We start from the raw sequence: 25,268 nt of genomic DNA on the forward strand, positions 1-25,268 counted from the left end.
CTAGCCTCATTTTCATTTAAGTGATACTAAATTATAAGTCCATTCACTTGTCTTCGATATACAAATAATGAAGGAAGGAAGAATACTACCATCTAAATGAGCACCAACGCCTTGATGACTGGGAATATGAAGAACATCTTTCCAGTACAATCTCGTTGTGGAGGTGCATACTGCATGGACTCAATGGTGTCTCTCGTCTATCTCTATATACGACGCATACGGAGAAGACTGGTCAATGTGGAAGAGCTGACCAGTTCGCCTCCTAGCTCTTTAGTGATGCCGAGTCCGTACAAAATCAGCGAGAAGGAAAACAACGTCGCCAGTATATCACTCGAATTCGCTTCCTGATACCCCCTTCTTGAGAAGATCAAGATGGATATGAAGTTTTTGCTCCCGTTTCATATATAATGATAGAGACGTCTCTCACCTCTGCGTGGTTGGGGTTCGATTTGACTTGCGAGGAACATACAATTTATCATTTCTGGAAAGATATCCAAGACATGGAATTTTGGTGAGAACAATAAGTACATGCCTCCCGTCATACCTACCTACATTTCCGTCTTACGATGCTCTTATCCAATCTCTGAATAATAGGAAGACTTTTTGATGTGGCATATCGTTATCATCGTCTACTTTATACTTGGTTGTTACTGATACTAGTCACGGCTCCTCTTACGCCCTGGGGTCTTTGTTTGTTGCATACCGACAACAAAACAAGGCTCTGTGTGGAGGATTCTTGGGGCGTTCATTTTAACTTATATAATTTAAATAAGCTGCACAGAAGAAGAGATCTTGTTGAACTCCGAACGGATTGCTGTGACAGTCGGCTGGTGTTTGGTTACTTGTCTTATTGCTGGCAGTCATGTTGCACTGGGTGCTGCTGCGGAGGAGGATCGATGGGGAATTGGGAGATATCATCGAATGGCCAGACAGACGTATGAATTTTCGATACCATGTGTGCTTGGGACTAAGCATCGGGTGGTGGGATGGTGGATGTTGGAAGATTAACTGCCGATGAATGGTTCGGCGGGGGTGATATACATCAGATCCAGAGTACTACTTGGTCTTGCAGTGATTTTGCTTCATTATGAAAGGGATACTTGTTTAAACAGTTGTCACTAATTGGTTGAGAATCGCTTGTATATATTCAGGTTTATTCGGATAATAGCCGATGACTATCTCCAACATTATCATCTACAACTGTTTTCCTATAACTATGTTATCCAAGTCCACCGGATTTCATCATTCCTCCCAAATCTAAGCCAATCCCATATCCTTGTAGAAAGCATCGGTCTTGGGCTCACGGCCAAGGAACTCCGTCAACGTGGTCATCTCATCCTGGCTACCTCCCTTCTCGAGCACCTTGTACCGGTAGCGACGGCCAGCTGTAGGGTTCATGGGGTCATCCTTGAAGACGGTGTAGAACATGTCGGTCGAGTACACTTGGGAGCTGTTATGACAGTATTAGTATGTGAAAGACGATGAAGAAGGTGGGGTACCATACCTCAGGTAACCATAATAACCAGCATCATAGCCACCAATCAAATGACCAAAGGTGGCTTCACCGTGCCCCCATTCCTCGCCCAAGCCCAGGCTCTCTGGGCCCTCCATCTGTGTGATCTGCTTGCGCAGGTAATTGTATGTAGCCGAGATTGGAAGCTCCTTGATCTTCTCGTGGCTCTCGGGCTGGTGGACGGTCATGTCGAAGATACCAAAGTGCAACTGGCGAAGGTTGAAGAGGGCATCGTTGACGTGCTTGGTGCGGATGAGGTTCTCGATCACAGAGTCAGGGATCTGCTCAGAGGGGGCTTCCTGGCTGCCTGCTTGCTCCTTCCAGGCGGCGAGGTAGTCAGGAGACAGCGTGGAGTAGTGCTTGCTGAGGGACTTGAGCTGGGATGGGGTCCAGCACCAGTTCTCGAGCATCTGGCTAGGTGCTTCGACGAAGTCCCGGACGGTGTTGGTGCCGTGGAAACGGGAGTAGATTGTCTTGGCGACCAAGTCGTGGATACCGTGGCCGAGCTCGTGGAAGAGAGTCACGACTTCATCGTGCTTGAGCAAGCTGGGCTTCTTGGGGGTCGGCTTGGTAAAGTTGCACACCAGTGCAGTGGCTGGGTAGCGGCGGTTGCCCTCCGCGTCGATGAAACCCTGTAGTTGTCAGTAATGATTAATTGTTTGCGCTGTGGGATGCATACCGGCTGCAGGTTGAAGTTGGCCGCGTGGCCGTACTTGCCGGTCCGGGGGAAGAGATCCAAGTACAGGTAGCCGACGAAGCCGCTGCCCTCACCCTCATCGTTCCAGACGCTGAAGATCTGGACATCCTCATGCCAGACAATGTCGCTGCCCTTACCGGTGGGAGCCACCTTCTCCCGGTCCTCACCAGTGATCTCCACAAACACGAGACCGAAAAGCTCCTCGAAGATCTTCAGCATGCCCTCGATGGTGGTCTGAAGAGGGAAGTATTCGGCAATGAGCTGCTGGTCCAGAGAGTAGTCCTTCTCCAACATAAGGCGATCATAGAATCTGTGATCCCACAGGTAGTAGTGGCCATCGAACTTCTCTCCACGGGACTCCAGGTCGGCCTTCTTGAACTCGAGCAGGCTCTTGATCTCCTTCTGTCCACCGGCCGTCAGACGGGACCGCAGATCACCCAGGAAGGTGTTGACTGTCTCCGGGGTCTTGGCCATCTTGTCCTCAATGCGGAATGCCGCGTGGTTGGGATAACCGAGCAGACGAGCAGCCTCATCACGCAGGATAATGGCCTCTCGGAAAAGAGGCACGTTCTGGTTGCACTTGTTCTCATTCTGGATCATGACCTGCTTACGGGTCTCGGGGTTCTTGGCGTACTTCATGGTCGGGAAGAGGTCGGGGTACTTGAAGGTCAGCCAGAGCTTGCCCTCGTGCTCACCCTCACCCTTCTTCAACCCAGCCAGGACATCCTCGGGGACACCGTCGAGCTCTTCGCGGGTGAACCAGATTCCTTCGTTCTCCTCGTTCAAGTTCTTCTGGAACTCAATGCTGATCTGACTGAGACGCTTCTTGATCTCCTTGAACCGGTCACGCTTGGGACCAGCCGGGAGACCCAAGCCATTGCGGATGAAATCCTTGTGTTCCTTCTCCAACAGACGGCGAGATTCGGGGTCGAGAGACTCGTTCTTCTTGAGGACGGCATCAACAAGCTTGTACACATCCTCGCGCATGGCAGCCTCAATGAAGAACTCATCCATCAGCTCCTCCGCCTTGGACGACGCATCCCGCAGCTCTTGTTGGGTCGACACAGCCTGGTAGAAGCCGAGAATGTGTGATTCGAGAGACATAATGTTCTCATCCTGTGCCAAGGGCTTCAGGACAGCGTTGAATGTCGCTGATTCGGGCTTGACAGTAGCCACGACGTCATCCTGAACTTTGCGGGAGGCCTCAATGAGCCGCTTGGCGTCATCGACAATGGACTGAGCGGTTGCGGTGAAGACGGGGGGAGCCTGAGGAGGGCGGCGGAGGTGTTCGGGGGCCATGCTGGCGGTTGTGAGGGATTTGCGAAGGTTTGTCAAAGCTGAGTGGGAGGTTGAAGGAAGTCGAGAGCCGCGGAAATGGCCCAAGACCGTGGAAAGTCTGAAGGCGGGAGTGGAAAGGCGAAGCGGGGGAGCCACGGTGACGAGAAGAACGCCCACGAGAAGGACGAGGAAGGCGGGCAGATAAAAGGTGCGATGGAGAGGGGAGCGAATGGTGACGGTAGGAGGGGCAGAAGGTGGTGAAAGGCGGGGTGGCAAGCAAGCTACTGCAATGGAAGAAGCGGAGCAATACGTGGCTCGACAGTGGACTCTCGGCGAAGCTGTTGATGATGCAGAAGTGCAGCTGAGCTGGTCCCGGCGGACCCAGCAGTCCGGCCGATCATGTGTTTTCTCTCTTCCACCACCATCTTCCCCCCATCTTCCCTTTCATCTTAGTTCGTCAGACTCCACACTTCCTGTTTGGTTCACGATTCTTCTACCTTATCCATCATTTTCTCATGACGAAGCTATGGCTCTTTGACAACCGGATCCACTCTACGTCTGCCGGGTCCAGCTCTCTATGATATCCACTTCTACAGATCTATGCCGTAGCTACGAGAGCTAGAAATCTACTGAAGGCAACTGCTCATAAACATGTATCACACTTTGGATATCTGGATTCTATGCAGGATTTCAACAATCAAGGTCCCTCGTCACATCTCGTCGCTTTTTTCACATGGAATAGGTAAACCCGTGTCGACTCAAAAACTCGCTCCGTCGACATGAAAAGTAGGCCAACTCCAAATAACGCCATACACACTAAAGAATGAACGCCCCGGGTGCTAAATTAAAGACGAAGGATCGTCGGAGTGGGAAACACAGCGTATTCGCAAATGGTACATCAGAATAAAAGGCGAAAGGTCATGGACAATACGCCGCTTACGCAGCATCGGCAGTGGGGATGGGCTCAGGGATCTTGGTGACCTGCTCACCGGCCCGGATCACCCGCTGGCCGGCATCGTCGCGAACATAGCCGGCGCCCTCCTTCTGAGCCCGCTTCCAGATCTCAACCTCACAACCACCGCGGATCACACCCACACGCATGGTAGAGAGAAGGTTGTGGGCGGCGTTGGAGTGGTAGTACACACCACCGTTGAACATGGCAGTAGCGTCCTTGCCGATGCCGGAGTTGATCATGGCCTTGCCACCGGGGTGGTCCTTGATGAAGTCGGTCACGTCGTGGACAACACCAGCAATAGCAACGAGACCACGGCCGTTCTTAGCCTGCTCGACATAGTCGTCCCATTCCATAACGGGAAGCTGGTCGAGAGGAGTACCCCAATCGAGACGAGCACGCTTCTGATCAAGCTTCTTCTGGAGCTGCTGGACACGACCCTTCTCGATCTCGTTGGCACGGAACTTCTTCAGGTCGTAGGCGAGACCAAGCTGCTTCCAGGCCCAGATGCTCCACTTGGTCGGGTCGTACTGGTGCCACTCGATAGCGTTGCGGTAGTCAGAGGGGAACTCGTGGTGGAAGTTGTGGTATCCCTCGCCGAGAGTGACAAGAGCAGTGATGACGTGGTCACGGGGAGAGTTGCGGTCGTCGAAAGGCTGGTCACCGAGCCAGTGGGCCAGAGAGTTGACACAGAAGGTAGCCTGCTGAACGAAGAAGATACGCAGGATACCGGCGTAAACGAAACCACCCCACCAGTCACCCCAGCCAAGACCGGAGACAAGCATGGGAACAATCAGGCCCATGGTGAAGACGACCTTAAGGTAGTTGCGGTGCTGCCAGACAACAACAGGGTCTTCGTTGAGATCGGAGATATCGGTGCGGCCAATACGCTTGGGGTTCTGCTTCATGACCATCCATCCCAGGTGGGAGTAGAGCAGACCCTTGCGGACGGAGTAGGGGTCCTTGTCGGTATCGGTATAACGGTGGTGAGCCCGGTGATCACGCGCCCACCAGCGGATGGAACCTTCGACGGCACCACCACCAACAGCGGCGAGCCAGATACGGAGAGGAAGACGAGCAGAGTAAGAGCAGTGAGCCCAGAGACGATGGTATCCTGAAAGCAAATTTTATCAGCATGTTGTCTTGAAGTATGTTACTTTCCAATAGGGCAAACCAACCTGCGGTGATACCCAGACCAGTGAAGAAGTAATAGATAACGGCCCAGATAGCAGTCTTGACCTGCAAGGGCACCCAGAAGGCCTGAACACAGCCGTACACGGGGATACCGATGATGAGGAAGACGTTCAGCCAGTTGACATGCTTGTACCAGTTGCCGCGTGTCATGACAGTATCAGCAATGTGGACCTTCTTAGGGTCAGCGGCGCGAGGCCGGGAGGCGTCTGCTGGCTTTGCAGACATGGTGATGTCCTTCGTGTGTATTGTCGACCCCTGCAGTATGGTTCGGATGAGGAGAAGGATGCGTGCGGGAGAGGGTGGGTTTAAAGAGAAGAGCCAGAGGCGAGCGATAAAAAAGAGACGGAGAAAAAGGGTGGGGAATGCAATCGAAAGGCCGAAGAAGTAAGCGGCAGATCTGAGCCAGTGAAGGAGGGAAAATTCGGAGGCAGTTGAACTCTACCAGGGTCCACCGGCGGATGATGGTTGGGGAAAAGCAAGGCGGACAATCAATGATAATGATGCGACTATGAGGACACCCGCATGGAATAAGTTAAGAAGGGTGGCCTGACGGCAAGTTCACTGGTAGATCAGTGAAGTAATCATGAGATCCCGAGGTCCCAAAGTGGCCGACGGTTCAACAGACACAAGAAAGGGAGCGTGAGGAAGGGAACTACTACTACAGTGTTATCCAGGCATGTCTGGAAGGTGTCCGGATGGCAGAGTGTATCCGCGATGGCAAATGGCCGGAGTATCTCCAACCATACAGCGCCGCCTGTTCCTCCAACTAAGCTTGTTGGGCTCCCTCTGATTCGATGGCGCTGCTCGGCCAGAAGCTGCCGCTTTGGGTAAGGTCGGGAGCGGACCACCAATCAGAACAGTTCAACCATTCGTTGAATCCCCAACGTTTTTTGCCCCTTGATCGCTCTGTGTGGCTGGTGTCATTGCTCGGGTGGCTTGACTGTGGCTATCCATCCCGATTGGGATTGCGGGACGGTTTCCTTTTCCGCATCAAAGTATCGCCTGCTCGGAGTAGCACCACTCCATCTATCTAGCTTGCGACTCGAGCAATAGTCCCCATCTCTTCCAGAGTTGAGGCCTAATTCTGGAGAAATTGAAACATTGGTGTCATTGCTTATGCTGTGGCCACACTAACGCATTCTAGTGCTATAATCAGCATGCCTTGGATCAGTCATTGGTCCACTCAGATCAGACTTTTCCGCACAGGGCAGCCCTATGAGTGGACATTATTGCCACCGGCCGAGTTTGAAACACCAAATTCCGTTTTGGCATGACTGCGAGCCGCAAGCTCCTCGGCACAAATTGTTTCCGGGTGCTCCGTTGATGCTCACCTGAATAGTCCGTAGAAAGAAAACCTGATGATCGTCGCCACATGATTCAGGCATGCATTCACCCCCCAACACTTTCTACAACTGTGCACCACGTGACACATGTTACATTCCTCCCATTGACTCTTATCGCCTCAGGCAACCACATGATCCAAGCTTGGTTGGGACATGCCAACCCATCCAAGCAAGGGCGTCCCACACACCGCAAGTCTTGAAATCATTCCCCAGACAAGGGATCAATCTCACTGGACCCCCACGTTATCAGATGGCCCCAGTAGCATTGAATCTAAATTATGGACCGGGGGCCATGACAACTCCGTTGAACACGTCGTGCCACTTTCATCTGGTTGGGACAGGTCTCGCCCGGACCATATGGCACCTCTGGTTTGAGCCATATTCGAAAACATCCTTCATTAACCGCCAATGAAATCATCAATTATTGGGAAAGTATCTGATTTGTCCAATATGTTAAACAGCGCATTGCGTGAACTTTGGCTGTTGCTTTTTCAGACTTGGCTGTAGATCCGTTGCGCTTCACTAGGTCCGGAGTATGGATAGACCGAGGTATATTCCCAGAACGGTGAAGGAATTACATCTAATCTCAGCTTGTTGGAGCAGCGCCATTACGTATGGGGTTGCCTTCACATGAGGGATCAACTTAACTATTGAAAGTCACACACTCTCCAATTGATGTGGGTGTACTCGTGTTCGATCTATCTACTAGTATGCAAGAATATTCCAAATATTGTAGATGTTTATCAATGAATTTCATCAGCTTATAACTGCTAGAATCAATCCCCTCACCAAACAATCCTCTCACCACCGGTGGCATATTTCAATCATGCTAATCATACTCAGGGGGACACTACAGTTGCAGTGCATGTCCAGTACATTTCGACCACTGGTTGCTCGACGCGCCAAATGAATATAGGATAGTATCTTGCAGAAGACGGCACTAATGATTCAGTAGTAAATATACAACTTGGTACTAGTACTAATACTTCGATCACAGAACGCTGTGTCTACTGCTTACAGTACATTTGAGTGTTGCTAGTATTGTTCCTTCTTAAATTATATGACCTCCTAGTACCGATAGTACCTAGCACTCTCCAGGTAAAGCAACGCGATCATAAACGGGCGCATTACGACCCAATACTGTTTCCAATAATCTTGATGCTACTTCTTCCACCCATATGTATCAATCCCAACAGCAATTGCTCAGTATCTACTACAGTGCCTGCACTATAATTTTACGGGCAGTTCAATAGTGCAGCTATTGCGCCAATAATCGAACACAGCATTAGTAGTCTAGCATTGCATCGCAGAACTCTAGAAGATATTGGACCACCATCGCATCTCTACCTGCGCTTACACAATTGAAAACAACATCATTAATTAAAAGGATATACAGCTCCTCACATCCACATGACAAATCCCAAACATCATCAAAATATACACCACCTAGTTATTATCCAACGCCATTACTCACCACACTACCTCTACATACCTCCCTCCGAAATCACCCGCCAGGTAACATCAAAAGCCTCCCTCCTTCCGGCCCTTGCCGATCCGAGGTTCGCAGTGGCAACGGAATTCGTGGTTCGGACTGACGGACCGGCTCCACTAGTAGCTCTAGCCCTTGCCTTTTCCCCACGGCTAGACAGTGCTCAGCCTCGTGCCGATCGAGGATCGTGTCGGAGAGTAAGGTTCCGAGAAACGGAGAATAGTGATTCCGGGTTATAGTAAGGGTGTTAGTGGAGGTATTTGTCACTGAAAATAGGCTATTTAAGGTTGCGCGCGATAGTTGCGGAGTGTGGGTATTTCCGTACACCTCGGGGTTATGTTCAGATGTGATTCATGTAGGAGAGCATTGTTTATAGTTTTGTTTTTATGCCTGGGGGGTGTGACTAGACATCGAGGATTATGTCTGGTGGATGGGCTATAAGTCTCTGGTCTCTGTCCCTGCTGGAGAGTAAGCTGTAGCAGGTTGAATTCAATTTCCTGTTCGGCACCTGGAAAAGTGTATGGGTAAGACTGTCTGTTGTGGCTCATGTCTTGGGGATTTGTGTCAATCATATACTTCCATTTATATATATTCTAGAGATATGCGATTGAAGATTCAGATAATACATATGCACGACGTTCATCTACATCTATATCATGAACACTGCCTTAGCGGGTGGGAGAATGACATTTGTGGAAAAGGCATAACCGTTCAAACTCGTTCAATTCTTTGAATGCCCTGTCATTTCACTGTGATAGCACCAGATCTGTAGACATCATTTATCGACCGCTAGTTTATTTCGCATCTACGTATGGCTTACAAAGACGAATCGAGATAATCTTGTTGACCGTCAACATTCAGAAGAGATATCCAGGATAACATTGGGTTGATATAGTGAGGTAACTCAATAGATTTAAAATCTTTGTATGGTATATATTCAATGTGGCAAATTGTATGGGTAGGGTTATCAAAGCAATCAATCGCTTCGAGGAAGGAGGGGAAAATAAAATGAAGGAAACATTGTTCAAAGGTAGAACCAGGGGAAGATCACAATAACTTCAAATATATATATATATATATATATATACACTATAGTATATCGACAAAGCCTGGGGTAAAACTAAGCCGCTACAAACTGTTCAGTAACATGACACCAGAACTTTCAAAAGGAATAAGGGATGTGACATTTGACAGCCTTGAGCGAAAGCGTCAGATTAATTTATAGCAACGGGCATGGACTTGCTCGACCGATAGTGGAGTCTAATGTGTCAAAGAATGCCATTATCCTAGCTACTATGGACTATCAAGCTAGTTCTATAGCGTACATTCAGTGCATCGTGGCTTGTCCTAGAAGAGTCTAGGAGACGGTTGGAAGCCTTCATATATAGTCATTAGCTACAATCATCGCAGTCAGCGTCACATACTACGACTAAGAGCTATTAGTCAAAACAAATCAGTACATCTTGACAGCGATAGTAGAGTTGCACACATAGAAAGATATTTATTATGGGATCACGCAGGACCTAAAGTGAAGTGAAAGATTCAATTTCATATGCTCTTGAAAGCGAACACGGATCCTACAATTCTCACTCCTAACTTTTACCAGGGAGACAGATCGGAAGGCTGTTGACTTTCATACCGCCTCATGACCGTGAATCAGAGAACTCAAGCTCATACTTCAACTCAGCTCTACCTGTATAGTAGGTGATGCTTTTCACAGAACTACGGAGTACATGGGCAATATTGACTGCTGCTACGCTGTTAGTCACGGGCAGCAGTCAAAGGTTACGATAAAGTTGGGCCTGATTGATTCTATGACTAATGGATTGCCGCATTGGGGCTGGTGTTTCCCCGGACTGCAACCCGGCGAAAGAAGCATCGTCGGGCCTTCGGCCCTTCGATTCTCCCCTTATGCATGTCTGGCTTTAGCTTATATCAGTTCGATCACTTCCCCCCCGCGTCCTCCCACGAACTGGATGAGTTCTACTCCGGTCTCATCGGGTTCGTCAGTGCAAGACCCATCGGCCACCGGCTATCAGGGGGGGAATGCAAGAGATGGATTTCGGCGGAACCCGATCTGGGGACTGATAAGCGGCCGGGGACGTTACATGAGGGCACCGTGTCAGCCGTCCGTTCTTATCGGAGGGCCCACAGTGGAAGCCTGAATGAGAGCAGCGTAATCGCCAGACGAACCAGTCATCGCTAGCGCTGCCCCGGTCTGCAGCAGGTTGCAGCTCGCTTGGAAATTAGCTCGCGTGTCTGCCACGCCGTCGCGAGAGATAACCGCTGCCTACCATTATTCGATTGATTCATCCATCATCTTCGCCACTGATAGCTGTATCATCCACGCCGGTCCGAGCTTCATTCATCCCGATTCATCTTCGAGCTCACGGAGGATGCTGCGTGTATATAGACACCTTGTCCGTCGATGTTTGGAATGGTTCTAGTCTATTCCCCAGATCCAACTAGTCATTGCTAGGAACCGACCCCTCACTCCACTCGGACTACTTCATCTGGGCCCGACTTTCATCATCGAGATATCTTCCATCTGTCCGCAACTCATCGAGTGTCATCTATACTTCTACATCAACATCCTTTACACCTAAGACTGCCTCACATAATGGACGGTCCTGACCAGATAGGCCCGGACTACCGGCCTAAGCGGACTTGGGGTGACGTAGGTCGCCGCTTTGTCAAAACCTTCACCACAAGGTTGGTCATGGAAGCTCGTTACACCAGTCGATGTGCTAATACTTCGTAGAGAGGGTCTCATTGGAGACTATGATTATGCCTATTTGTTCACTCCGAACATCCCCTTCATCACAAAGAAACGAAGTTCTGCACCATTCTTCGGGCTCGAAGACAAGGTACCCATTGTATTAGCTCTGCTGCTTGGACTGCAACATGCATTGGCGATGCTGGGTGGAAGTAAGTTCAGTCCTCTCTGAAACCTGACTAGCGCTGACCCGTCAGTTATTTCACCTCCTATCCTGATCGGAGGCACATCTGGTGCCAACTTCGGGACAGAAGACTACCAATACCTCGTCTCAACATCTCTCATCGCTTCCGGTATCTTGTCCGCCATTCAGATGTTCCGCTTCCACATCTACGGAACGAAATACTACATTGGTACCGGCTTGACTTCAGTCGTGGGAATTTCCTTCGCCACAATCACTGTCGCTACTGGTGGCTTCGAACAAATGTACTCTAGTGGATACTGCCCGACCGCCGAGGATGGAACCAAGCTGCCCTGCCCCAAGGGCTATGGCGCCCTGCTGGGGACTTCGTGTTTGTGTGCGCTGCTCGAGATTGGACTTTCCTTCATGAGCCCTAAAATCCTGAGACGCGTCTTCCCCCCACTCGTCACTGGTCCTACTGTTCTCTTGATCGGAGCCAGTCTTATCGAGTCCGCTTTCCAGGACTGGGCAGGCGGTTCGGGAACCTGCTCTGAGAATCCTGGCAACGGTGCTTTGTGCCCTAGCGCGGACGCACCGCATGCTCTGCCTTGGGGAAGTGCGGAGTTTATCGGTCTCGGATTTCTGGTGTATGTCTCGATCATTCTCTGTGAGCGGTTTGGAGCGCCTATCATGCGATCATGCTCGGTCGTGGTGGGATTGTTGATAGGATGTATTGTGGCGGCTGCCTGCGGATACTTTGATCGATCGGGAATTGACGCTGCGCCGGTGGCCTCCTTTATCTGGGTGAAGACTTTCCCGTTGACCATCTACCCGCCCATGATCCTTCCACTGCTGGCAGTGTACATTGTGGTCATGATGGAATCGATCGGTGACATTACCGCCACGTGCGATGTATCTCAGGTCGAAGTTGAAGGGCCCACTTTCGACTCGCGCATTCAGGGCGGTGTTCTGGGCAACGGTCTCACTAGTGTACTGGCTGGCCTCATGACCATGACGCCGATGTCGGTATTTGCCCAGAACAACGGTGTCATCGCGCTGACCAAGTGCGCCAACCGCACGGCTGGTTACTGCTGCTGCTTCTTCCTCATCATCATGGGGATTTTCGCCAAGTTTGCCGCTGCACTGGTTGCCATTCCCAGTAGTGTTCTTGGTGGTATGACAACGTTCCTTTTCTCATCGGTGGCTATTTCTGGTGTCCGCATTATCACCAATGTGCCATTCACGCGTCGCAACCGATTCATCCTGACTGCTTCGTTTGCAGTCGGCATGGGAGCCACCTTGGTATCCGACTGGTTCGACTACGTCTTTACCTACAGCGGCAACAACCGTGGCTTGACAGGATTGCTCGATGCTATTGATCTCGTGATGGAGAACGGGTTCGCCATTACCGCTCTAATCGGGCTAATCCTCAACCTGATCCTTCCGGAGGACCCAGAGGAGGAAGCGGCTATCCTGGAGGCACGGGGTGTTTACCGACGAAGCGAGGAGGTGATGACATCGAGGGAGAGCACGCAGTATACGAAGGGCGAGCCCTCGAGTGTTTAATCTGTTTTCTATTCTGTTTGATTTGATTTGGCGATGCGATTATATTTGGATACCCTGGCCTAGATGGTCACATGAATTAATACAATACATTGAATTTCGAAGCATTTTCATAGTAAACCCGTAGCGAAGGGTCGAGTAGTAAAGAATACTTCCTCCATCTATCTGAGGTAATTCATGAGTCCCGAGACTCTACTTCGTCCGAGCGGGCTTTCTCGAGTGTCCATGTGTATTGCAGCACAGCATTGCCACCCGCATAATTGGTCCTTTTGTTGCAGCCCGCATGCCGGTGACCCAGCTGACATGACCGCAAACCCCAACGAGAGCAATAGCTCAGTGACTTGCAAACTGTCTCCTCCACCCGTCGACCCGGACCACTGCAATTGAGTAGGCCAGGCGGTATACACATAGACACTCCGATGTCCCAGAACCTCCTCCTGCCTTCGGTCAATCTGACCCGATGGGTGTTCCTGCGGCCTGCCGATCATTGCAGGGCACTTCAACAGTAGGTGCCTTACATTCCTTTGCGTGGATTATGACGCGCAGCCACCCGGAGCTATCTCGAGCGAGACGACGCCCACGTATCGTCCGTCTTTTAGAAAGGGACGGGATGTCTTGACGTGGCAGCTGCCTGTCGACATCTGCAGAGCAACATGACAGCCTCCGCAGAGCGCTCGACCACCAAGGGATGGAGATCTTCCAGCCAGTTCATCATCGGGACCGCGTGCCTGGCCATGTTTACTGGTACGAAGACACACCTGCTTACTGCCGCTGACAACTTGTCCCATCCTCTAATTATACCAATGAACAGAGTCGCTTTTAGCCGGTTTCCCCGTGCCGATGCTCCCGTATATGCTGGAAGAGCGCCTTCACAACGACCCCTCCCAAACCACTGCTACTACCAACAGCCTGCTCAGTCTACACGGCCTGGCGTCAATAATCGCTGCCCCTTCTTGCGCGGCTTTGTTCGACACTATCCCAAACCAGAAAATCCCGCTTTATCTGGCACTTGTGCTTTGCCTGGCTGGGACTGCGCTGTTTGCAATCACCACCACATGTATTCGTCACCCCTAGCCGCACTTTCTTGCTGCTACGAATGCTGATTGTGTTTATGGCCCAGCATGGGTGCTATACCTGGGAAGGATTCTGCAGGCTGTTGCTGGCTCGGCTGCGTGGCTCGCGTGTACGACCATGCTCACCGAGCTCGCAGGTAGTGCTGGAGCTGGGGCAATGTTGGGACTGAGCATGTCTTGTGCAACCTTGGGAACGGTCAGCGGACCAATGCTTGGAGGCGTTCTGTTGGGCTGGTTCGGATACTGGCCAGCTTGGTCTCTACCAATGGTTCTACTGATTCTCGACATGATTGCGCGTTTTGTTGTCATCCAGCCCGACCATCATTTACTGGATTCACCGTCTTTAATCAGACATGCCGAGCGCAGCAAGCTATGTCATGAAATGGAGGAAACTGTGACTGAAACGTCCCCCTTCCTGCCACAATCGCCTTCATTTGGCTCAGATACCGCAGCAGAGGAGAAGTCTGACAACGCTGCAGCTACGAAATATCGCAATTACTACACAGTAATGCTCCAAGATGCTGGAATGTGGGCAGGCGTTCTGAATACGATGTCCCAAGCTGCACTACGGGCAGCATTCAATGCTACCTTGCCCGTGTATCTTCGGGATACCTTTAATTGGGGCCCATCGTCAGCCGGGGCGATTTTCTTTGCCCTCCAAGTCCCTATAATCTTTTTCTCCCCCCTTGTTGGCCACCTCCGAGATCGTGTCGGTACACGATACCCAACGGCGGTCGGTTGGGCTCTTCTCTGCCCTCTGATGTGCTACTTGGGCATACCTGGCAGAGAGGTCCCTCAGGCTAGTGGGAGCCGGACAGGTGAAGAGGTCGCCTTTATTGCGTGCATATGTGGTATAGGCTTAGTGATGCCATCGGTTCAGGGTGCCGGATCATTTCACATGCGCTGTAAGTTACAGTACTACGATTTCTTTCTTTATTTTCTTTTTTTTCTTTTTTTTTTTCACGAGGGAAAAGCGATTTACAGGTTAAATACTAACAGTGAATAGTCCTCCTGGAGGAAGTTGAAAAAGATGCTCCCACCATGTTTGGTCCCAATGGTGGGCGTGCGAGGTGCTTTGCGTTGGTGTCTATCTCGTTCAATATCGGTCTGATGCTGGGCCCATTTGTTATTGGATGGCTGTTTGAGAAGGTGGGATACTTTTATATGAATATCGTTCTCGGTAGGTCATGGCACGAATCATGTTCCATTTGTGCGGCTCTAATAGTATGTACTCTAGGTGCTGCCTGCATGGGGGTGGCGGGGGTGACTTTTATATTTTGTTGATTGAGACGTGCCCGAGTATTTGGGTGGGGTGTACTACTTAGATCACTCGTCTCAGACTGTATTGTTGGTGTTATATTATACACAATTAGAACAACATACGTACTTCATTTTCTAGACAGCTCAGAGACGTTCTCTTTTCGTTTCAGCGCTTGTTGAGTAAATCTGAACATATCCTGAGCATCCTGAGCTGATCACTGAGCAGGAACTGAACAGAGGGATCAGTAAAAGATTCCTACCATCTTCTGCGCAATTTTACAATAACAGCAACGGAACAACAATCAACTGATATAAAAAGGCCTCGAGGCCGTGGAGATAGATGCTGAAGACGCTGGGTAGTTAGAAGGAATTGCACACGCCCTGTATGAGTCAATAGGGAAGGCACACAAAACAGAAGGTACAGATCATGAACGAACAGAGAGGATGGTGGTTTGCGGCAGCTGTTTCGACAGCTGCGGCACTCGTTTACATTTTGTTCTGTGTGACAGCGCTTCGCTTTGCTTTGCGTTGCTAGTTGCTGTCTTTTAGTTGTGTTAGCTACGGCGAAGACCTTCCTATGTCATAGCAGGTGTTGCTGAGTGATTCTAAGGTGATTACTGTTACTGCGAGGGTTGAGGGATCTGAGGCGTTCCGGGCCGTATTATTTTGCTTTAAACGGTGAAGTACCTGTATAGCTGGTATCTGACTTAGCGGACTCGATCAGATTATCAGGATTGAATTGATTGAAGCGATAGAAAAGTTGTAATACAAAACTTTTATTCTCTAGAGGTTTTTGGAGACATATAAGTTTTCTAGAGGGATCTAATATGGCGGACTAGTTAAGTTAAAAGTGTGGTCTACAAGCAATTGCACATACCAGATTGTAGAATGTATCTGAGGTTCATGATTACTGCCACATCTCACCGGATATTCGAGTCATCACTCAATCTGACGCTTCTTTCAGTCTCTGCAACAGCCTCTCTATCCCCTCGTCGTCCCAGTCAGCCGAGAAGGTCCTAGAAGCCCAGACTGATTCGCGCTTTGCCAAATAAGCCATGTCCACCGCTATATTGGCTCCGTCATCTTGAGACTTCACATTCGCCAGAGCTCCTCGTTCCAGGACAGCTTCGATCATCTCCCAGTTGCCATTGTCTGCTGCGCAATGCAAGGGCGTGCGACCATTGTCATTTAGAGCGTTGATGTCCGCGCCAGCATCGAGTAATATCCCAAGATTTTCCGGGGTGCCCATTGATGCAGCCGAGTGGATTGGCAAACTGCCGTTCAAGAGCCTTGTATTCATGTTCGCACCGTGTTTATGGAGGAGTGACTTGAGCCCGTCCGATGTGCGACAGGCCGCCGCAACGTGCAAAGCAGTGAAGCCTTCAGTGTCCTGATCTTCTAGTATTGAACCCCCTTCCAAGAGCAAGTCGATAATTTCGGGGTTACCATTCTCCGCTGCAATGAGGAGGGGAAACGATGGGTTTCCCTCCTCCACGATTGTGCCTCTCTGATTGGGATCGGCACCTCTGTCCAGTAGTTCACTGATAAGGTCAGAATTTTGATCTCTTACCGCGTACAAAAGAGGTGTGCCGACTGTGTCGGGCGAACTCGGTGTGACCATTGCGCCATGTCGCATCAAGAGTTCGGCTATATCTCGATCGTTGGCCTTGACTGCCAGTGTCAGTGCCGTTTCGCATATTAGGTCAGGTGGCCACCAGCGAAGACCATCTGGTGAAGTGCGGGATCCTGTGAGACGACGCTCGTCGGCTACCTGGGGGCAGGTATTAACATCAGCTCCGCGCTGGATCAGCAGCTCCACAATGAGTGGCCGAGTGGCGGCAACAGCATCAAGCAGAGGCGCCGTGTCTTCAGGTCCAGGGTTGAGCTGATCCTGCAATCCATTGTCGAGCAAATGTGTTACGATAAAGACTGAACCACCCCATGCGGCCGCTCCCAATAGGGAGGTTTCATCATCTGGCTCTTGGCGATGAATATCTGCTCCTCTGTCCATGAGCAACTGGAAGGCCCAAAGATCGGCATTATGAACAGCATCTCGTAAGCTCCGGTGTGTATCTGCTCCGTTTTGCAGGAGGAGATCAACGAGATCTTTCCTTCTTTGAGATAGGGCGCTTCGTAGAGACCGATGGGAATCCACTCTTGCGCCTGCATTGATCAAGACTTGGGCGAGTTCGAAATTCCCTGCTTCTACCGCAGCTCGCAAAGGCGTCGAAAAGCTTGACTCTAAGTTGGGATCTGCTCCGCGAGATAGCAGCTCATGCACAATCGCAGTATGACCGCCTATTATCGCCGACTGAAGAGCTATGGGGTGATCCGAGACTTGCGCGTGGCTGTCGACGCTGAGACCCTCGTCTAGACATTGTCGCACGAGCTTCTCGTCACCTGCCCGAGCTGCGTATCTTAATGCTTCGTCTGGTGTAATTTCATAGGCTAGTAACTCGCGCAATATCTCAACGTGGCCGCCAGCCGCGGCCTGATACTGTGCGGCAGTGATGCCACTCTGGACGGACCTAATGACTGCTGGTTTCCGGTGCTTCATGCTCCTTGCGGTTGTGATGCGCTCACACCCCAGCAATGTTTTCACGATATCAAGACGACCACTACAAACTGCAACCACTAGGGCTGATGGAGGGTCTCCTTTGAAGTGGTGGTAGTCCTCCGCTCCGTAATTGAGTAGAACCTCACAGACAGGTAGATGGCCTCTCGCAACAGCGAGAAATAAAGGATCCGACCTTTGGCCACTGAAAACCCTTGGATTCGGGTAGTTGACATTGGCACCAGCTTCTAGCAACGTGACAGCAACATCTAAATGACCTTGGGCAGCTGCTGCACCAAGCGCCGTACTCAGAGCACCGCCTTTTGCATTGACTTCAGCAGTTGCCTCTATCAGTAAGTGCACTATTTCCAGGTGGCCCATGCATGCGCCTGCTTGTAATGGACGGTAGTACAAGCCGCCAGAGACATTTGGCGACGCACCTTTGTCGAGAAGTGCTTTCACCACCCGTGTCAAGCCACAGTAGGAAGAGTAATATAGTGCTGTACAGTCATTGGTGTTGCTCAATTCATCCGGCAGCCATGGTCGGTCAACATTTGCCACTTTGCTCCACAGCCTGAAATAAGGCCCATCTTCGTCAAACAGATCGAGTAAGATAGACTCTAATTCAAAGGATTGCCAAGCGCCTTGAGAAAGTTCCTTATGCTCATACCAAAAGTGCCCTGCATAGCGTGCCAGCGGATGATACATCCAGAGGTTGCCGGCAGCAGACTGAACCGCATGGTGAAAGTACGCAAGGCTACAGCTAGCTAGGAAGGCGTGAGACAATCTGATATCCATGGAAAAGTCGAAGCATGTGCCTCCCAAGATTGCTCTAGAAGTGAGGAACTCCCGAACGGTGAAATGGGCTAGTTTGATATACACATCCTGGGTGCCTTTCGTTTCGTCCCCACCGCAGTACGTCGAGACAAGACTGGAGCAGGAATCAATGAAGCTTTCTGGGTCGAGAAGTTCTAAATCCTCGTCAATGAAAGGAGTATGCTCACGATCGGCATTAATAGCTATGGCGCTTGTGATCTCATCGAGAGATAGCTGCAGATGCGTCAGAGTGGGAATGATTTTAATGATTTTTGACTTCCTAATGTGATGACCACTCACCGGCCGAAGAGCAAAGGCTACCCAGCGTAAGAGGTTCTTCACGGACATGCGATTGCTCTCATCTAATTTGCTAATTGCCATGGTGTAGTGTTCCTCCAGTGACTTTGGTAGATCCTTGAGAGCTTTTTGTACCGCCTGTGGTGTCGCGCAGCGTCGCAGTGTCTGCAGCTGGCAGTCCGTCCAACGGAATCTGAAAAGGAGTCAGCCATTCAGCAGTACTATTGTTCAAAGCTGATTACGCACGATCCATTGGCTTGGGCCAAGAGAGACTGCTCAACCTTCTTCTTCATTGATATTGGCCACCGGGAAAATTTGGCCTGATGCGAAAACTGGTGTCGCAGTGCTGTCTGCATATCAAGATTCACTGTCAAGCCATCAATCGTAACGGTGGAGATTTTAAGGCTTTCGAAAGTATTTCGAAGCTGCTCCAAGTTTCGGCCAAACACAATCAAGTGCCGTTGTCCTTTTGTCTGCTTCATCATCTTCTTGATGAAATCCGTAATCCCAGGAAATCCGTCCTGGAGGTATTCTTCGCATTCGTCGAGACCATCGAGAACAATGTAATTATGCTCAAATTGCAATAAGAGGACTCCCACTAGCTCTTTCAATGAAACTGACTGCTGTTCGCCGCATAGACTGCCATACATCATCCTCCTTCTCGGAAGATAGCGAGGAATTGTTGCCCCTTGATGCATCAGCTGCCTGATGAAGGATCCATACACGCGGTTGATGTCGACCCCTCTTTCTTCCGATGCATCCATGAAGAAATAACAGAGGCTGCTACTTTGCTCTCCACCACAGTGGTCCTGAAGATCCTTAATGATCCTCGAACTGCTAGTTGTCAGCGCATCAATTCAACATGTGCACAGAGACACTCGTAGACTTGATTCGATAGGGAGTTTACGTACCATAGGACAGTCTTACCACAGCCAGCTAGAGCAGGGTGATCAGTGGTCGATGAAGCTCAGAACTGAGGGCGTCATTTACCAGCTCCCTTGATCCACAAGAGATTGTTGGGATTGGTCTTCCATTTCATGTATTGCGCTGTGTTCAATAGCCAGTCACCAGTAGCCGGTGCACATTTTCGGTACTCTTGCTTTTGCTTGGCTGATTGGCTGCGTCCACCCAGCTGGTTGAGAAGCTCAGCGAGTAGATCTAAGACTGTTAATAGCGGTCTTATCAACTCTGTGAATCTCATCTTACCCTTGTCAGATTGAGCCACACACTCTGAGAGTCTAGTAATCTTCTTCTCAACACTCGGCAACAACCGGGTGAGGTTTGATACTTCCATCATGTTTTGGCTGGACGAACTGTCAGAAAAGTCAAGGGTAGTCGGTAACAAACCACTCACGTATTATCAGCAGCCAGTGCTAATTGCAGCGTGCTCTTGATAGCCGCAAGGACTTGCAAACCTTTTTCCGCGTCTGCACGTGGCAACGGCCACGCCAGAGCACGCCCCAAACTGGAGGCTTTCCCCAGTTTCAAAGTTGCATTCAGGTCCTGCAATTCGACCAAGCACCTGCGGAGAGTGCCATCATGCCCACCCATCGCCTGTAAAGACGGTAAAGACGGGGCACCGTCGGACTCAATGACCTTCACCAGTTGCTGTGCGATGCTCCCAACACTGACGACCTCGTCCAGAATCCGAGAGATATCTCTGGGCGCATCCCGGACGCCCATGCGGTAATCATAGCACACAGATATCAACTTACCACATACCTGGACGATGCCCATGACAGAGCCTACAAGGCCGATCGGATCAACCATACTGAGTGCACGTGAGCATGCAAATCAGAACAAGGCTGCTTGAGGCACTATTCCACGGCAGGGGGCGGCCTACTATGCAGCATCGAAGATGGGATTTGATGTATGAGCCAGCGGAGGGGCACGAGACTGTGGATTTTGCTCCGTCTGCCAGATAAACAAGTCCATACATGGACATCACGTGAAATTATCTCGCAAGGCTGCAAAAATAAGGGCGAGTGAGTAGCTCAGAGAACAGATGACTTCTCACTGATCAGGCCCTGAGTACCCTCATTAAAGCGGCGGCGTCCAGCAGAGAAAAGCCACGGCCATTATAGAAGGACAAGTACATATAGGAGCACATAAAGAGAAATGCCACACAAAGAACTCTACTAATGCAATAGTAGTACAATGTTATCAACATCTCTACGAAAAGTGAAAGTCTACAGCTTGACTCTACCAATCCAGTGGTTGAAGGGTGAGCTGGTGGAGTTGACAGATTGCTCTTCGACGAACATTTAGTTTGTACTGCGCATCGACCCGTAAGCTCCAAGGGAATCACCGTGAGTCTACTCATCCACTTCCCCGGACCCAGCGGTATCCTTTTACAGGAGCAGGTGACATTTCAAAGGGCCATGCGGATCCGAGAATCCATGGCAGGCGAAGTGCACCAGCTCGGCGTGCTGAAGCTGGTTCAGTACTTCTTCACCGTCCGCCAGCATTACGTATTATTAGCCCTTGCCGTTATATTTCATCTCCTATTTTGATCTAGCACATACGACCACAGGGTGTGGAAAATAGGGCTTCCCGTCCGCTCAGCCGTACTCAAGCCACACGCCGGGAGGTTAGTAGTTGGGTGGGTGACCACCAGCGAATCCCTTCTGTTGTATGTATTTTTCTTTTTCCCTTTTTATTTGTCTTATAGATGTTATGATGACTTTTGAAGACGTTACAAAGACCCCTTTGCCCCTGCTTTTGCATACGGGACGAGTTCTTTGATTTGGGGTCCATTGACAAACGTACCTCCGCAGACGCGGCAAGAGTTCGAGATACTCCTTCAAGTCGGGTGCGATGGAGCTCCGAGAAGCCCAGATTTTTGTTGCTAGGGAAGTAATTACTCGCGGGGGGATGATCTTGGAATGAATGTAGAGGGTTAATTGTGGAGACTCATTGATTCTATGCCGGTCTATGATTTTTGAAAGGTAAGAGATTCGATGATGTTATGGGGGGAGCAGGAATAAGATGAATGTTGAAGAAGTACGCCGTACAGAGGGATTTCATAGTAGAAAAGCGTTATTGCATCTAGAATGGCCCTAAGTATTAGGGATGGAGTACTGATTACAACACAGGTCTCACATTGTATCTCCCATTGTTACAACATGAATATTCGCAATAATAGATATAAACATGTCAAGCAAAATACTCTACTAATACAATAGTGATACAATATTATCAACAGCTGAACAAATAGTACAATGATTAATCACACTCCCTCAACCTTCTCCCCCGGCGCCAGCATCTTGATATAACAATGCTCACCCGTCTCCAATACCGTAATAGGATCATTAACCCGCAGCGTGAATTCTATCCCAAACAGTTAGCTTCATCCAAAATCCCAAAATAAAGCGACAAAGAAGATGATAATACCTCTAACAGCAGGAACACACTGCATCCCCAAACACGCATTCGTCAAATCTCCCGCATCAATCCGTCGGTATCTCTTTAACGTGCGATCCGGCTCCCTGGAATGTCGCACCCCAGTATCAGGATCTACATTGGGCAGTTTACACCGTATAGTGCGGCATGCTGTGTAGATTTCCACCCCATCCGCATCCTCAGAGGAACCACCAACAACTATCCTCTTCCACTCATCCTCCACGAACTTCCCCGGCCCCTGAACAATCACATTCGCCCTGAACCTTCTCACACTCAACTCGGGGATCTCATCGGCACAGTTGGCCGCAACATCCCTCACGCTCGCCATGTTGAGTAAATGGATTGGATACGCGTCTGCGAAGCCAGTCACGGGCTGGAAGCCTATCTTTTCTTTACGAGGAGCGTTGCGGTAGATTTCTCGTCTGTGGATGTGGCTTGCGCGGAAGAGGGAGAGTTGTCTCCGTTGGTGGGGTGGGAGGGTAGTATCGTATGTTAGGAGATCCTTTAGGGATTGTGGGAGGAGGTGGGAGTAGTTGTGTGCGAGGGGGATGTCTTTCCAGATTTTGACAGGGGTTAGGGGGAAATCAGTTAAAGAATGTGGTGGGGGATCGAGGGGGATGGTGAAGGATGATTGGGATGGGAGGATGTGTAGGGTTCTTAACAAGGTAACTAAGGGGTTGCGAGATGGTGGGAGGGGGTAGTAGACAAGTAAAACACCGTTGGAGAGTGTTTCTGGGTTTGTAGGAGAATATGTAGGTGAGGATTGATCTGGAATCCAGATCTCTGGACGGAGGAGGGCCAGCTGTCGGAAGTCACGGTCTCGGAGGGTGCGGGCTGTCCAGGTTCCATTATTCTCTTCTCGGTTGTTGGTTGAGGTTGATGTATTGGTGGTAGTAGGTTGTGGTGAAGGGAAAAACTCCGCAAAACAGAACAACCGATCATATTTCAACCCCGTCTCTATAACATCTGCTGCCTCGAGCTCCACTCCCCCGCAGCTCTTAATCGGGTACGTGAAGAGTGCTTTGATGCGCCATGCTGAGAGCCCGGTGTCGGGGTCTGTGGCGGTGCTGGGAACGCCGTGGGCGTATTTGGGTGAGTATTCATCGTGCAGGTTGGAGCGCTGGGAAGGAGAGAGACCCAGTCTGCGGCAGCCTTTTGGGGGCGGAGGTGTGGGGTTGAGGTAGGGGAGAAGGAGAATAAGGAAGAGGAGGATGGGAAGGATGATGGAGAGGAGGGTGGTTTGGGGGGATATTAGACCATATTGAAAGGTGGTGGTGATGCTAGGGAAGGAGTCTAGCATTGGTGTGGTAGATAGTGAGTTATGATAGTAAGTATTTGGTTCAGATAGGTGATTATAGTGCTGAATGAGTAGATGATAAAAATCGTTCCTGAAAATGGCATCGGCAGTGATTATCAGATTATCAGTCGGGCCGGTGTCGGAAGATGCCGATGGTGGGTCCGCGATGGGCTGGATTGAGAATGCAACAGGTTGCTGTTATCCTTGCGAGACATGTGGATTTCCCATTCCATCAATTACGAGTTAATGCCTGAATGTTGGTCAGATGTGTCATTACCCTTGCTTTCTACTCTTCCATCAGCATACCCCGGCTAGCCTAATTTTATTCACTTCTCGCGCCAGCAGCAATGCTGGAGCTCAGCACAGCAAGTAACAGATGTAATCACAGATTTCCGCGCAATGCCTGTTCCCTCTCAAAAGCTTCGAACAGACTCTTAAAGTTTCCAGCTCCAAACCCATCAAAATTCTCTCTCTGAATAATTTCCATGAAGACAGTAGGACAGTCACCCACGTGCTTCGTAAAGATCTGCAAAAGATATCCTCCTTCATCGAAGTCGATAAGAATATTATATTTCTGCAGAAGGGTGATGTCTTCGGCAATTTTGACGTTTTTCATAGCTAGTCGCTCACGCATGTTGACGTAATAGTTGCTAGGGACTGAAAGAAAGCTTACACCGCGTTGTGTAAGGCTTTCAACGGCTTCAATGATGTTGTTGGTTCGGAAAGCGATATGCTGACAGCCTGCTCCTCCGTAGTAGTCCACAAATCTAGAAAATGTATGAGCACTAATTATATCGTATGATTGATACTGTCCGGGGATGTTGCGACTCACTCTTCAATTTGAGATTTCTTCAAACCGGTGGCTGGCTCGTTCATCGGCATTTTGATCACACTGTCAGGAGATGCTACAACGACTGATCGCATGGCCGAATAGTCCGAACACATATCTTTGTCGTCCACAGACCAATACCGGTGGAAGTTTAAAGCACCTTCGTAACTAACACGGTGATGAGCAAGGGCTGTGGACGCGTCGAAATAACAGAAAAGAGAAAAGGGTAGAATGAAACTGCCTACTATTTGACAATCCCGTCAAGACCATCCCAAGGTTGGTTCCCAACGCAGTGATCAATTTCAATCAGATCCACCTTGGGAAGTAGCTCATTCAGAGCATTCATATCATTTATAGGTCTAAATCCGGGAAGGAAAACTCCTCGGTAATTTGACCGATTGATCAGAGTGTGAGCTGTATCGCCATAAGTCTTGATTGTCGCACAGAGAACTTCCCCGTCCTCTTCATCAGTGAGTAAAGTTGGTTTCTGAATAGAAACTGCCCCATTCTGGACTGCATGCTCCCACACGCCTCTGACATCGTCAACCTGAAAGGCAATATCCTTGACTCCGTCGCCGTGCTTGATCAAGTGCGCTTGAATCTCACTCAACAGACTGCGGTCCTTTTCGGACACATACTTGTCGGAGGGGATGTGTGGCCCAGTTATTGGGGCAGTCAGCATAAAGCGAGCGTTCCCGTTAGCAACAACATAGGAAGTCGTCAGGTGCGATCCGGTTTCTGGTCCGCTGTATGCAAATACCCGGAAGCCAAAGTGCGCGACGAAGTAGGTGGCTGCTTGACGGGCATTGCCAAG

General features: G+C 50.0%; 5 protein-coding genes across 5 annotated transcripts; 2 read left to right on the forward strand and 3 right to left on the reverse strand.

The window, feature by feature from the left end:
- Positions 1-1,111: 1,111 nt before the first annotated feature.
- BDQ94DRAFT_147819 (M3 family metallopeptidase) lies at positions 1,112-4,141 on the reverse strand. The gene is made up of 3 exons (XM_026767081.1): positions 2,193-4,141; positions 1,505-2,145; positions 1,112-1,450 (listed from the first exon to the last, which is right to left on the reverse strand). Exons 1-3 carry the CDS (start codon positions 3,507-3,509, stop codon positions 1,258-1,260), a joined length of 2,151 nt encoding a protein of 716 aa, XP_026623990.1. The 5' UTR covers positions 3,510-4,141; the 3' UTR covers positions 1,112-1,257.
- BDQ94DRAFT_147820 (stearoyl-CoA 9-desaturase sdeA) lies at positions 4,142-6,355 on the reverse strand. The gene is made up of 2 exons (XM_026767082.1): positions 5,619-6,355; positions 4,142-5,554 (listed from the first exon to the last, which is right to left on the reverse strand). Exons 1-2 carry the CDS (start codon positions 5,857-5,859, stop codon positions 4,425-4,427), a joined length of 1,371 nt encoding a protein of 456 aa, XP_026623991.1. The 5' UTR covers positions 5,860-6,355; the 3' UTR covers positions 4,142-4,424.
- A 4,304-nt stretch (positions 6,356-10,659) lies between these two features.
- On the forward strand, positions 10,660-13,030 carry BDQ94DRAFT_147824 (nucleobase:cation symporter-2 family protein). Its single transcript, XM_026767083.1, has 3 exons — positions 10,660-11,178; positions 11,228-11,394; positions 11,440-13,030. The coding sequence occupies exons 1-3, from the start codon at positions 11,087-11,089 to the stop codon at positions 12,927-12,929; spliced, it is 1,749 nt and encodes a 582-aa protein (XP_026623992.1). The 5' UTR covers positions 10,660-11,086; the 3' UTR covers positions 12,930-13,030.
- A 549-nt stretch (positions 13,031-13,579) lies between these two features.
- BDQ94DRAFT_172413 (MFS general substrate transporter) lies at positions 13,580-15,283 on the forward strand (the record flags this gene model as incomplete). The annotated part of the gene is made up of 5 exons (XM_026771954.1): positions 13,580-13,670; positions 13,738-13,983; positions 14,047-14,904; positions 15,006-15,179; positions 15,237-15,283. 5 exons carry the CDS (start codon positions 13,580-13,582, stop codon positions 15,281-15,283), a joined length of 1,416 nt encoding a protein of 471 aa, XP_026623993.1.
- Positions 15,284-16,202: 919 nt separating this feature from the next.
- BDQ94DRAFT_160873 (MOSC domain protein) lies at positions 16,203-24,259 on the reverse strand (the record flags this gene model as incomplete). The annotated part of the gene is made up of 16 exons (XM_026769274.1): positions 16,203-16,639; positions 16,670-17,150; positions 17,181-17,276; positions 17,307-17,794; positions 17,843-18,863; positions 18,930-19,119; positions 19,173-19,760; positions 19,838-19,862; positions 19,917-20,084; positions 20,133-20,230; positions 20,281-20,671; position 22,096; positions 22,162-22,256; positions 22,320-22,338; positions 22,429-23,608; positions 24,012-24,259. 16 exons carry the CDS (start codon positions 24,257-24,259, stop codon positions 16,203-16,205), a joined length of 5,526 nt encoding a protein of 1,841 aa, XP_026623994.1.
- Between the last annotated feature and the right edge of the window lie 1,009 nt (positions 24,260-25,268).

Source organism: Aspergillus welwitschiae (genome assembly GCF_003344945.1).
Source record: "Aspergillus welwitschiae strain CBS 139.54b unplaced genomic scaffold BDQ94scaffold_26, whole genome shotgun sequence".
In the NCBI taxonomy this organism is placed as follows: Eukaryota; Fungi; Ascomycota; class Eurotiomycetes; order Eurotiales; family Aspergillaceae; genus Aspergillus; species Aspergillus welwitschiae.